At 50.6% G+C, this 13,071-nt stretch overlaps 1 protein-coding gene across 2 annotated transcripts in view; it reads right to left on the bottom strand.

The window, feature by feature from the left end:
* The window catches only part of OXSR1 (oxidative stress responsive kinase 1), an 89,711-nt gene extending 78,268 nt beyond the window's left edge, over window positions 1–11,443 (bottom strand). Inside the window, exon 1 of one of the 2 annotated variants that reach the window (XR_003908997.1) lies at window positions 11,094–11,443. Coding sequence is in view for 1 of the 2 variants with exons in the window: in XM_029940565.1 (XP_029796425.1) it covers window positions 11,094–11,163 (70 nt within the window). In the remaining variant the exon portion in view is untranslated. The remainder of the gene's footprint in view (window positions 1–11,093) is intronic. The other variant, XM_029940565.1, reaches the window with a different exon arrangement.
* Between the last annotated feature and the right edge of the window lie 1,628 nt (window positions 11,444–13,071).

Below are 13,071 nucleotides of genomic sequence, written 5' to 3' on the forward strand. Positions count from 1 at the left end.
TGGTGCAGCCGCTCTGGAAAACAGTGTGGAGGTTCCTCAAAAACCTGTCCAAAGAATTTCCCTATGACCCAGCAACAGCACTGCTGGGGATTTACCCAGGGAACACAGAAGTGCTGATGCACAGGGGCACATGTACCCCAATGTTCATAGCGGCACTGTCAACAATAGCCAAATCATGGAAAGATCCTAAATGTCCATCACCTGATGAATGGATCAAGAAGATGTGGTATATGTACACAATGGAGTACTACATGGCAATGAGAAAGAATGAAATGTGGCCATTTGTAGCAAAGTGGATAAACCTCGAAGGTGTCATGCTAAGCGAAATAAGTCAGGCAGAGAAGGACAGATACCATATTTGCACTCATAGGTCTAACAGGAGAACAGGAGAAACCTAATGGAGGATCAGGGGAGGGGAAGAGGGAAAGAGAGTTGGGGAGAGAGAGAGGGTCACAGACCATGAGAGACTACTGAATACTGAAAACGAACCGAGGGCTGAAGGGGGAGGGGAAGGGGGGAAAAGAGGTGGTGGTGGTGGAGGAGGGCACTTGTGGGGAAGAGCACTGGGTGTTGTATGGAAACCAATTTGACAATAAACTATTATTAAAAAATTAATTAAATTAAATGAAATACTAGCTTCAAACATACTGATGGCAAGTCCTTCCTATATAAACCAAAACCAAGTTGGGGTTAAAGATGCAGACATAAGAATTTGGAGAATTTAGTTGTTACCAATTCCTAGTCATTATTAAATACAGAATTTCACTAACAATGAAACACTAAACCTAGGTATTATCAATCATAATTGTCTACACACTAAAGCACCTTTCTTTTATACAAAGAATCACTCATTTAATAAACAAATCTCCCTAGAAGCAAGATGTTAAATCCTGGTGTGACCTAACAAGTGGCCGACGACCAGGAGCGTTTCCCACATCTGATGATAAAAAAATTTGCAGCCTCCGGTTCTTCCAGGTTAACAATCACTTTCCTTGACCTTCACATTCCTACCTCCCAAAACCACCAAATCATTATTTAGCAATCAAGAAATATTTTAAAGTTCTAACGTAACGGATTATGGTAATGCAGTAAAAACTCAATACCAACACCACTGATTCACAATAGTGAATAAATCTTTCTTTAGAAAAAACCTTTACTTCACAGAAAATAACAACGAATAGTGAAAATAAGAAGGTGCCTGGGTGGCTCAGTCAGGTGACATAATCTCACAGGGTGGGTTCGGGCCACATCAGGCTCGCTGCTGTTGGCGCAGGGCCCGCCTCCGATCCTCTGTCCCCCTCTCTCTGGCCCCTCCCCTGCTCACGCTCTCTCAAAGATAAATAAAACATTAAAAAAATTTTTTTAAATAATGTAAATAAGAAGATAGGGCAGGCTATCTTTAAAATGTCTTTATAATCATTTTAACTATTCACCAATTTTTTGCAAGACTTTAAAACATAGGATTGGAGATACAAATTTAAAAAATACTCGTCTCTTTAAAGCATGTGCCTTTACGAGGAATTTTTAAAACTACAAGCCAATTTACGGATTTTCACCATCACGTTCCTTAGAGTAAGCAGGGCCAAACAGAAAACGTCATATGCACTGCACGCAGCAAAAGTAAATGTTATTTTGTAAAACTCTTACTTCAGTACAAACATACACGAGACGGTAAAACACATCTCTGAGGAACGGTGTGGTGAAAACGTCCACGCCGCGCCCTAACGCCCTCTACTAGGCACCGGACCCACATGGAGAATAACACACGGCGAGTGTAAACCAGTTTCCAAGAGCACACCGAATTCGGCCTCTCCCCAGTCTACACTGGTGTGGACTCCCCGCGCACCGGCCTCTGCGTCCGCAGTCCTTCCGCTCTTCCGCCCCCTCCTGGTGAGTCCTTGAACTGCAGCGCGACTCAGGTTACGTACCGGGACCGAGTCATGTAGGAGGATACCGACGCTCCTTCCCCTGAATTCCTCCAAACTGGGTAACTTCTTCTCTTGAGACAGAAAAAAGATGCCCAGAGGCATGAGGCGCCCGTCCCTGCGCACAGTCCCTGTCCCTACACACTGTCCCTGTCCCTGCGTGTTGTCCCTGTCCCTGCGCACCCTGTCCCCCGGCGCCCCATCCCTGCGCACTGTCTCCGTCCCTGCGCACCCCATCCCTGCGCCCCGTCCCTGTCCCGGCGCCCCCTCCCGCTCGGCCTCCTGGCCCCTGGTCACACCAGCATGCTTCCTCCGCTGCTGCTCCGTCTGCTTCCTGCAGGTTCCATGACACTCACGCCTCACCTCCTCGGGGGCTTTTCTCAAACGTCATCTCCTCAGCGAGACTCTCCCGACCCGTTTAAAACTCCCCTCGCTCCCTAGGAGTCTCCACCCCTGCTCCCAGCTGTCTTTCCGTCCTCAGTCACCAGCGATCATAAACTCCGGGCACACTCGCGGCTGAGTCCCCAGCATCCAGAACGGTGCATGGCGCATCAGAGAAGCTCAAAAAGATATTCGCTGCATACATTAAGCAACTGAGTGGTGACATATTGTCAAGAAAAACAAGTACTCACGTAAGGCGGAGCAAACGCCACAGGGCCCGGCCTGGGGGCCAGGGCCTCACCAGCACCGTCCGGGGCACTAACATCTGCGGAATGCGCACCCTGTGTGCCAAGTACTGAGCTCAAGTCTCAGCTTCCCATCAGCCCCATGGTGCCGGGGTCGGGGCGCCGACCTCACGGAGCCGTGTGAGGGAAGCAGCGCAGGCAGACAGGGGACTGAGGTCACACTCTAGTGAGAGGCGAAGCAGAGCCTCGAAACCAGAGCGTGATGATTCACCACCACACTCCTAACTGGTAAGCAGCTGCCTCTTCAGATTAAAGCTAACATTTATTCACTGATTACTACGTGTCAGGTTAAATTATTTACTTGTAACATCTTAATTACTTTAACTACCCAAAAAAAAAAATCAGAACCAACACTTTTAGTTGTCTATCCAGCAATTTTCTCTTCTTTAATAAGAGAACCTTGACCTATTTTGTTTGAAGTAATAACGCGCCCGCTACAAAGCCTCCTTTGCAAATGGCCAAAGGACATGGTTCTGGCCAATAAACTAGAAATGGCAGTCACCGACTACGGCTTCCGGGAAAGACAGCTCTCTGAAAGGAGCCTGCCTGCCACCCTCTCCGGGCCCCGACACGGGCGCGGGGCAGGCGGGGACAACCGGAGCGAGCGTCCGTGCCACGCACAGTGGCGTGACCACGAGGAGCTGGGGCCCGACGGCACCAGGCCGCCGCCCAGCCCCGCTGCTGTTCCTACTACAGGCAGCCAAATGCTGGCCTCACTGGTCACGTCCCCACGGCCACGGGTCGGGGGGGACACGCACACCTGGGAGCGCCACTCTACCGCCAGCAGCGACGCCATTCACATTCCCATTTACGGAGGGGCTACAGGCGGGGTCCTGGAACCTGCACTTGGAAATCACTACTCTAGACATCAAAATGTGTGGCTAGTGAATAATTAGTGAAAACAAAAAAAGGGAAAGTAGAGAATAAAGCTAATGAGTTGCCTTCACCAAAGGGTCAAAGCTCGGTAAATCACAGCATATTAAAAACAGATCTTGGGCCCCTGGGCAGCTCAGTCAGGTGAGGGTCTGACTTTGACTCAGGTCATGATCTCGTGGTTCGTGGGTTCGAGCCCCGCATAGGGCTCTGTGCTGACAGCTCAGAGCCTGGAGCCTGCTGCTGATTCTGTGTCTCCCTCTCTCTCTGCCCCTCCCCCTGCTCATGCTGTTTCTATCTCAATAAACAAGCAAAAAATAAATAAGTGAATAAAAATAAAAACAGATCTTAAGAACAATTTTCTAAAGCCAATCCCAGGTAAAGAGCAAATATGTAAGGAGCCCTTCCGAGATGCACAACAGCAAACGGCACACAGCGCCCTCGCCACGCGGCCGGCAACCCCCGCGCCTCCCCCCCCCCTTGCAGTCACAGCGTGCTGGTGGCACTGTCACAGGTGTGGCCACTGCGGGCCTGCTCAAGACTCACTCGCTCGCTCTCTCTCTCTCTCTCTCTCTCTCTTCCTCTCACTCTCTCTCAAGTAAAAATAAATACATAAACAAACTTTAATGAGATCTGGAAGTAAGAAAAAAAGATGCAGTGATAAGCATTACAACAGATTCAAAATATTTAAGTGTTGCAAGATTTCAAATCACATACTATTTCATATTTCACAGTAATACCAAAAATTAGGGGACATAAGGAGGAGGAAAAAAAGAAAAAGTTAACAAAAACCATTACCTGAGGGAATATTTAGTAAACACTAAACTTTTTCTTTTAACAGTTCTTTTTTTCTCTCTCTCTTGCGAGAGAGTACGAGAGGGGGAGGGACAGAGAAAGAGGGGAAGAGAAGATCCAGAGCAGGCTCCGCACTGACAGCAGTGAGCCCAATGTGGGGCTCAAACTCACAAACCGAGAGATCCACCTGAGCCAAAGTCAGCCACTCACCCGCCTGAGCCACCCAGGCGCCCCCAAACTCAACATTTCCACGATTACACTTAATCTACATAACAGCCCCAATGATGTATGTGTCATTATCTCCATTTCCCCCCAAAGTCTATCCATTTATTTTGAGAGAGAGAGAGAGAACATGACTGGGAGAGGGACAGAGAGAGCGCGAGAGAAAGGATCCCAAGAGAATCGACTCAGGACTTGAAATCGTGAACGAGATCATGGCCTGAGCCAAAACCAAGAGCCGACGCTTGCCTGACTGCGCCCACAGGCGTCCCCCATACCCTCCGTTTTATAGACAAAAACCCAACACTAAAACCAGTTACATAAATTGCCCAAGGTCACACAGGTAATAAAAGATAAGCCAGAATCTGAATCCAGGTCAGTGTGGTCCCAAGACCACAGTCTTCCAGCTATTTCAATGTCAAATACAGCAGGGCACCTGCTCAGAACCTGACACAATGATAATGGCTAGTAAGGCGCTCGAAAACACGGACAAGATGAATGAGTGACGGTGCAATGACACAAACGTCTTTTACAAGGAATCATACTCAAAGGACTTCAAATCTTTCCAAAGCATGCCTAGGACGAGACAATTCTTTAAGTGGAAGTCCTCCCAATTCCCAATCTGTTTGCTTCTAATATGCTCCAGGAAGGGGATTTTTCTTATCTCTGTAGGGTTTTGCCAGAAAGAGAGAGAAACAAACAGAATGTGAGGAGCAACCCCACGAATGTTACAGGCCAAGCAGCACACGTAGGAAAAATCACAGTTCAAATCAACGCGTGGCTTTGGTCAGAAAGGGGGCATCGTCCAAACACCGCCTTGGAACACAAGTCTTTGAAAACAAAAAATTCAAATGATCCCCCGAACGTTTTCTCTCACCTGAACTCCACTGGTTTCCCGAAAAACTTAAGTGCAATCTGGAGAGATCACAGTCACTGTAAAGGTGACGGCTTATCACAAAACACTGGGTTCCAAACATTTCGGCACAAAAGCAGGTTCAGAACTAGAAGCCCGAGGCCTGCTGCCTGTAATAAGCCGGGGTCCGGGGAGAGCACTACCGGCCTTCCCCTCGGGAGGGCGGGCTGAGAGCGGGGACAACAGGAGGACGGCGGCAACTTTCAGGAACGTACAAACGAGAGACAGACGGTTATTTATTTATTTGAGAGGGAGACAGAGAGAGAGAGCACGCTGCGGGAGGGGCGGAGGGAGGGAGGGAGGGAGGGAGGGGGAGAGGTGAGAGGGAGACATTTATTTATTTTTTTACTTGAGAGAGAGCAGAGGGCGCACACGCACGAGAGAATCACAAGCAGGCTCCGCGCTCGTCGCAGAGCCCAATGTGGGGCTCGATCCCATGACCCCAGGACCATGACCTGAGCCAAAATCAAGAGTCAGATGCTCAACCCATCGAACCACCCAGGGGCCCCAAGAGGGAGAGATTTAAAACTTACAAAATAGGATACACAAAAGAAAAATTCTACTAATCCAAAAGGGTCATCTTCAAAATATCTATCAACTTTTTACATTTAAAGGATATGTCCCTTAATCCTTCACTGTGAGATTTCCCCTAGTTAATTTCACTTACTCCCTTACTATTTCCCTCAGTCAGACTATGACTACTATCTTATATTATCTTCCATTTTATACTCAGAAACCAATCAAATTCCTACACAGAAACAAGAATGCTGAATTAAGCACTAGGAGAATTGAGCACCAGGAGTGGCCATGCCGCTAATGCACTCTATGACCTTAGACAGTCATTTACCTTTTAATGTTTCAATGTCTTCCTCTGTAAAACAGGCTAGTTCACGTCACCTCACGCCATACATAAAACAGGGGCACCTGGGGGGGCTCAGTTGGTTAAGTGCCTGACTCTTGATTTCGGCTCAGGTCATGATCTCATGGTTTGTGAGTTCGAGCCCCATGCTGGGCTCTGTGCTGACAGCGTGGAGTCGGCTTGGAGTTCTCTCTCTCTGCCCCTCCCCCACTGGCCCTCTCTCGTTTTCTCTCAAAATACATAAAGAAACATTTTTTGAAAACTTAACTCAACATGTACTGGAGGCCTAAATGTAAGAGCTAAAACTGTAATGCTTAGAAGAAAACATAGGAAAAAAATCTCTGTGATGTTGGATTAGTAAAGATTTCTTATGTACACCCCAAAAGGACACACAATAAAGGAAAAAAGTAATAAACTGTATCAAATTTCAAACCATTTTCAACCTTAAATGACACCATTAAGAAAATGAAAAGACTGGGGGCGGGGGAGGGGGGCGTCTGGGTGCCTCAGTCGGTTAACCGTGTGACTCTGGCTCAGGTCATGATCTCACGGTTCGTGGGTTCAAGCCCCGCATCAGGTTCTGTGCTGACGGCTCAGAGCCTGGAACCTGTTTCAGATTCTGTGTCTCCCTCTCTCTCTGCCCCTCCCTTGTTCGCACCCTGTCTCTGTCTGTCTCAAAAATAAATAAACATTAAAAAAAAAGGTTTTTTTGTAAAAATGAAAAAACAAGCTACAGACCTGGAAAACAGTATTTGAAATCATATATCAGGTGAAAAACTCATAACCAAGTAAGACACACACCCCATAACTCAGTAAGAGTTGTCCCCACGGGCAACCCAACTGGCAAAACCCATGAATGGACATTTCACCAGAGACAGACGTAAAGCTAATGAATAAGCACATCATTAGTCATTAAAGAAACACAAGACAGAACCAGCAAATACTACTTCCTACCCACCAGGATGGCTACGATCTAAGACGGCAAATGCTGACAAGACAAATAGGGAGTCTCACACAGGACTAGTAGCGGCGAAAAATGATAGTCACTTTGGAAAGGTTTGTCAGTTGCTTAAAAAGTTAAATATAAATTTACCACGTGACTCAGAAATTCCACTCAAGGAAAATGAAACATGTTCATATGAAGACTTGATAAGTGAATGCTCGTAACTGCATTACTGCAAAGAGCCAAAGAGCAGAAACAACCCAGTGTCCATCAGGAGGCGTCCGAGAAACGGGAGAGACACACGCACACAGGCCGCCACACGAGTGGCCGTCAGGGAACAGCATGCCGCGGGGAGGCAGCCACGCCACGGGGCGCGCTACATGATTACATGTAGGTTAAACATTCAGACAAGGCAAATCTACGGAGACAGAAAGTAGACCCGTGGGTGCCCGAGGCAGGGGGTGGGAACAGGGAGTGACTGCAAATGGACATGAGGCATCTTTGTGGAATGATGGAAATGTTCTAAAATGGGCTTGTGGGGATGACTGAACAACTCGGAAAATATACAATTGTACACTTAATACAGGTGGATTTTATGGTATATAAATTATAACCCAATCAAGTTGTTTTTGAAAATGAAAAACTACTATGCTAAGTCAAGAAGCCAAACGCAAAAGACAGGATGTTACTATGATCTCATTTATACAAAATGTCCAGAAAAGGCAAACCTATAGGGACACGTAGAGGTTTGTGGCTGCCTGGAGTTAGGGGTGGGAACAGGGATTAACTGCAAACAGGCGCAAGGATCTTGCTGGTGATGAAATATTCTAAAACTGGAGCAGGCTAGCTGGCGGACGGCATAACTTACTAAAAACCACTGAATTCTGTACTTGAAAATAGGTGAATTTTATAGCATTAGACTATTTTTAAAATAAAGTTATTCTGGGAGCGCCTGGGTGGCTCAGTTTAAGCGTCCGGCTTCAGCTCAGGTCATGATCTCACAGTTCGTGGGTTCGAGCCCTGCGTCGGGCTCTTTGCTGACAGCTCAGAGCCCGGGGCCTGGTTTGAATTCTGTGTCTCCCCCTCTCTCTGCCCTTCCCATGATCGTGCTCTGTCTCTGTCTCTCAATGATAAATAAACAGTAAAAAAAAATTTTTTTTAATAAAGTTTTATTTTTAAAAATAAAATGGTATGGGGTGCCTGGGTGGATTAGTCGGTTGGGCTTCCGACTTCGGCTCAGGTCATGATCTCACTGTTTGTGTTAGAGCCCCACATCAGGCTCTCTGCCGACAGCTCAGAGCCTGGAGCCTGCTTCAGGTACTGTTTCTCCCTCTCTCTCTCTACCTCTCCCTTGCTTGTGCTCTGTCTCTGTCTCTCAAAAATAAAATAAAACATTAAAAAAAATTTTTAATAAAAAAATAAAATGGTAAAGTTAATTTTTTAATGTTTATTTTTAAGAGTGTGAGTGAGCATGGGGGCGGGGGGTGGGGGACAGAGGATCTGACGTAAACTCTGCGCTGACAGCAGAGAGCTGGACTTGCGGCTCAAACTCATGAGCCGGGAGATCATGACTTGAGCCAAAGTTGGAGGCTTAGCCTACTGAGCCCCCAGGCGCCCCAGGAAAGGTATTTTTAAAAGTGAAATGGTCAAGGGGCACCTAGAAAGCTCCGTCAGTTCAGTGTCCATCGGACTCCTGATTTCAACTCAGGTCATGATCCGTCAAGGCCGCGTTGGGCTCTGTACTGCATGTGCAGCCTGCTGAGGATTCTCACTCCCGTCTCTCCCTCCCTCCACCCTCCCTCCGCCTCTCTCCCTGCTGGTGTGGGCTAGCTCACTCTCTCAAAAGAAAAAGAAAATGAAACATAAGATGATCAAATCACGTTGGAGAACCTGACCTTTCACCCATGGAGCACTTTAGGAAGATGAAAACCAACCCTTACCCAGAGGACTGAGATTCCTTTTTGCCCACTCACAGACACCCTATTGGTCCGAAAATAACACCAAAGTAATAAATCTCTAAATCTCTAGAGCCCTAGGTCACTGAGCAAGCCTGGGGGATGGGCAGAGAGATGGGGGGACAGAGGATCTGAACAGCAGAGCCATAAAGAATGACCACAACCACCATGTTCATGCCAGAAAGATGTGTATCTTACCAGGAAGGAGAGCAAAAGTCCCCTTCTAAAACAGCGACAGGGATACCCTTCCTGTACTTTTCAGAGATCATCTTCAAATCACTCACTTCAATCTTCCTTTAGTAGGACACTGGTTGAGCGGCCCCAGGGTAGCTCAGTCCATTAAGGGTCGGGACTTTGGCTCAGATCACGATCTCACAGTCTGTGAGTTCGAGCCCCGTGTCAGGTTCTCTGCTCCCAGTGCAGAGCCGCTTCGGATCCTCAGTCTCCCTCTCTCTCTGCCCCAGGAAACTGATCGATGAACCCAGAAGCAATCAATCAAGACAGAGACCTAGTTTGCACTCTTTGGAACCAACCAGCACATGTCAAAGACCCAAGGAAAAAGATGCGATTTCCTTCAGATAAAACTCAGCCCAGATTTGTTTGGGGGGGGGAAAAAAAAAGAAAGAAAAGAAAAGAAAAAGGAAGAAAGAACTATGACAAAGTTTCTCTAAAATACAGACAAACTGCAATAAACTCACCCCCGGCAGCCGAGGGGTTTTCAGCGAGGCTTTGTTGTAACGCTGATTTTCGGACAGGATGCTGACGGAGCAAAGCAGACAACCCCCTTCCTCCGACACAGAGAGGTCTGCTCACGTCAGTTAGACTGAGCTTCTGTTTCCCAAAACCCACCCTCTTAGGATTTCTAAAGTCACTGGATTATTGTTGTCCAACAAACACTCCCCTGATCCCAAGGCCCCACCCTCCGGCAGCCACCGTGCCTGAGAAGTACAATCCACGTTTGTGCAAGTTTTGGTCTCTGCCAACTGGTATTCCTGGACCTCAAATCTACTCCACACACAGAAGCCAGATCTGCGGGGATCATGTCATGTCTCTGCTTGAATCCCTCCAATACACTTAAAATAAATTCCAAAAGCCTTACCGGGCCTGGGAAGGTCCCCTTTCTATCCTGCGTTTTCCTTCAGGTCCTGAAACACATCAAGGTCTTTCCCTCCTCAGGACCTTCGCACTTACTTCTCCCTCAGCAGGGAAAAACCTTCCCCGGATTCTTAAGACTCCTTCTCTTCCTCGGGCGCTCGACTTAAATGTCAACGTCTCAGAAAAAGGATTTTCCTTGAAGTCACCCTAACTAGGTCTCCAGGTCACTCTCTATCAGAACATCTTGTTTATTTCCCTCCCAGCACTTGCCAAGCCTTGCAATTCTTTTTATTTGCCGAGTTATTCAATGCCTACCTCCCTGAGCAGAAAGTCCCAAACGGGGAAGTCGTGTCTACGCCGCTCGGCGCGGTACCTTCGGCGTCACCTGGAGAGGACCTCCCGCTCCACCGCGTGGCCACTCACGGTCTCACCCCAGCGCGGGCACGGGCTGAACCCCTAGCCCACAGTCGCCAAAACAGGGGCTGTGCCCGCAACCCGCCCATCACGTCTCGCACAGCCTCCCCAAGGCCCGCCCGCGCCTGCACGTCTCTTCCTCCCCCAGCCCCCGGCGTCGCTCGGGTCCCAACATCTGTCACTACCCAGATCTCTCCAGAGCCCCTCGAACCCCACCCCACCGGCCTCCCCGCCTCGCACGCGCTGCACAAACCCAGAGCCTCACCCACGCGCCCGACAGTCCCCGGACCCCGCGGGCGCCCACCAGTATCTGGGAGTCCCGCGCCCTCCGAGCGACCGCGGGTCCCCACAGCCCCGCGTGTCACCCGCCGCCCAGCGCGGCGCCCCCCCCCCCTCGGCGGCGCGCCAGCTCTCACCGATCACCTCCTGCAGCTCGTAATCGTCCCTGTTGATGGACCAGGGCAGGGCGCTCGAGTCCTCGGACATGACGGCGGCACGGCTTGCGATCCTCCCGCAAACTCGCTGACCTCTCTCGTCTCCTCGCCGCGCCTCTCCCCACCCCCAACCGCCGCCGCCGCCGCGCCCCCACCAACCGCCTCGGGAACAGCCGCGGGTCGGGCGACGCCTGGGCGCGGGGTCACCGCTCGCTAGAGCGGCGGAGGCTCGAAGCTCCGGCTGACCTCGCCCCTAGCTCCTCCGCGGCCGGCACTCCCCACCCGCCCCGGCTCCCAGCCTCGGCCTCCGCCGCAGCAGCGACAGGGTATTCGCCTGGGCCCAACCCCTCCGTCCCGCCCTCCACCCCGGCCCCACGCACGGGCCAAACTTTCCCTTCTCCCTCCACCTGCCGACACGCAGCGCGCTGACGTCACCGCGCCGGGCAGGGCCCCCTCCCCCGCCCCACCCCCGGCCGCCATCTCGAGCGTGGCTGCGGGTGTACGGGGCTGGCCAGAACCCGGAGGAGGTGTACGTTGACGGGGGGAGGGAAGAAGTGCTTAGGGAGGAGTTTCGGGAGGGTATCGGAAAGCCAGAGGAGAGCCTAAAGTAGCACAAAGGCGGTAGCCACACTAGTCATGGCGACCAAGGGGCGACCGAGCGGAGGGGGCGGAGCCACTCCTGGCGGTTGGGGCACGTTGCCGTCTCCGTCCTCGCCTGTATTGGCTGGTTTGAGAAGGAATCAGAAAGGCAATGGGGCGAGTGGACGTCGGTCAAAGTTAGTCCCGCCTCCAGGCTCTGCGCGCTTCTCAGCGCCAAGGCTCCTTCAAGATCGCCAGTACCTCGCTCGCTTTGCCCTTTCTCCGGGGTGACGTCACGGCGTCCCCGTCACGCCCTCGAGACGTGCGAGCGGCTCCGCAGGGTGTGGAGACGGCGGCGGCTGCAGTTGGGTGAGGTAGCCTTGGGGTGTGGACTGCTGCCTACCGGGGGTGAGAGCCTTGAGCTGTGGGACGCGGTGGAACTGGGAAGCTTATCGCTCGACGGCACTTTTTTCGAGGCGGAAGTGCTCGCCGCCGCGTGTGTCGCCGCCCTGTCTGCAACCTCGTTGGGCTGGGTGGGGAGTTCCTGTCCATTCTCCGCTTTGGGTCCGGAGCTCAAAGGAGCACCTGTGTTTGGGCGCCTGGAAAAGTTGGGACTTGTCCCCCGCCGCGGCTTGGGCCATGAAGCAAGGGAGATTCGACCCATGCGATTTGGCGTCGTTTCAAGGGCCTTGACTTTTGTGAGACCTCACTGAACTGGCGTTTTCTCAGGTTGGGCACTTAGGTCCCCTGGGGGAGTTCCCTGCGGTGGAGCCTGAACGCACTTGGCATGTCTGGGGCTGGGTGCGACACTGTCCTCTCTTGGACGTATTTCAGACCAATAGTAGTCATTAAGGAAGAGACCTTCATCCGGGCCCTGGGGGTCCGGGGGGGTCCTGTGCTGAGCTCCGCTGGAAGAGGCCCCCACACGGAAGTAGTCAGCTAGGAACTGTCTGGTCTACACTGGGCAGTGGTGTTGGAGAACGTTCCATGGAGGAGGAAGCGTTTGTACCAGACCCTGAAGAGGTGACTCGACCTCAGCAGGTGGAAATTGAGCAGAGAGACTCTTCCAGTTACAGCCAAGGGGCCGTTTCCCAAGCTTGGAAGAGCACAGGCCTTGCTGTAGAAGTTGGTTTCCGCCATCACCAGTGCCACCTTCACTGCCACATGTTGCCTTTCTTTTTGCGGGGACCAGAGGGACTAGTGTCAGATGTATCAGACAGGAGCTCATGCCGACTGTAAAGATTAGAGATCTCAAGGTTCCTATGGATAGAAAAATTCATAAACCAGAGATTCTTAACCTGGGATTGTTGACCAGCTTGGGCCACGGACAGACTTTGGGAGTTTGTGTAGTTTTTTGTTTTGTTTTTGTTTTTTTCTGTTT

This window comes from Suricata suricatta, chromosome 5 (genome assembly GCF_006229205.1).
Source record: "Suricata suricatta isolate VVHF042 chromosome 5, meerkat_22Aug2017_6uvM2_HiC, whole genome shotgun sequence".
In the NCBI taxonomy this organism is placed as follows: Eukaryota; Metazoa; Chordata; class Mammalia; order Carnivora; family Herpestidae; genus Suricata; species Suricata suricatta.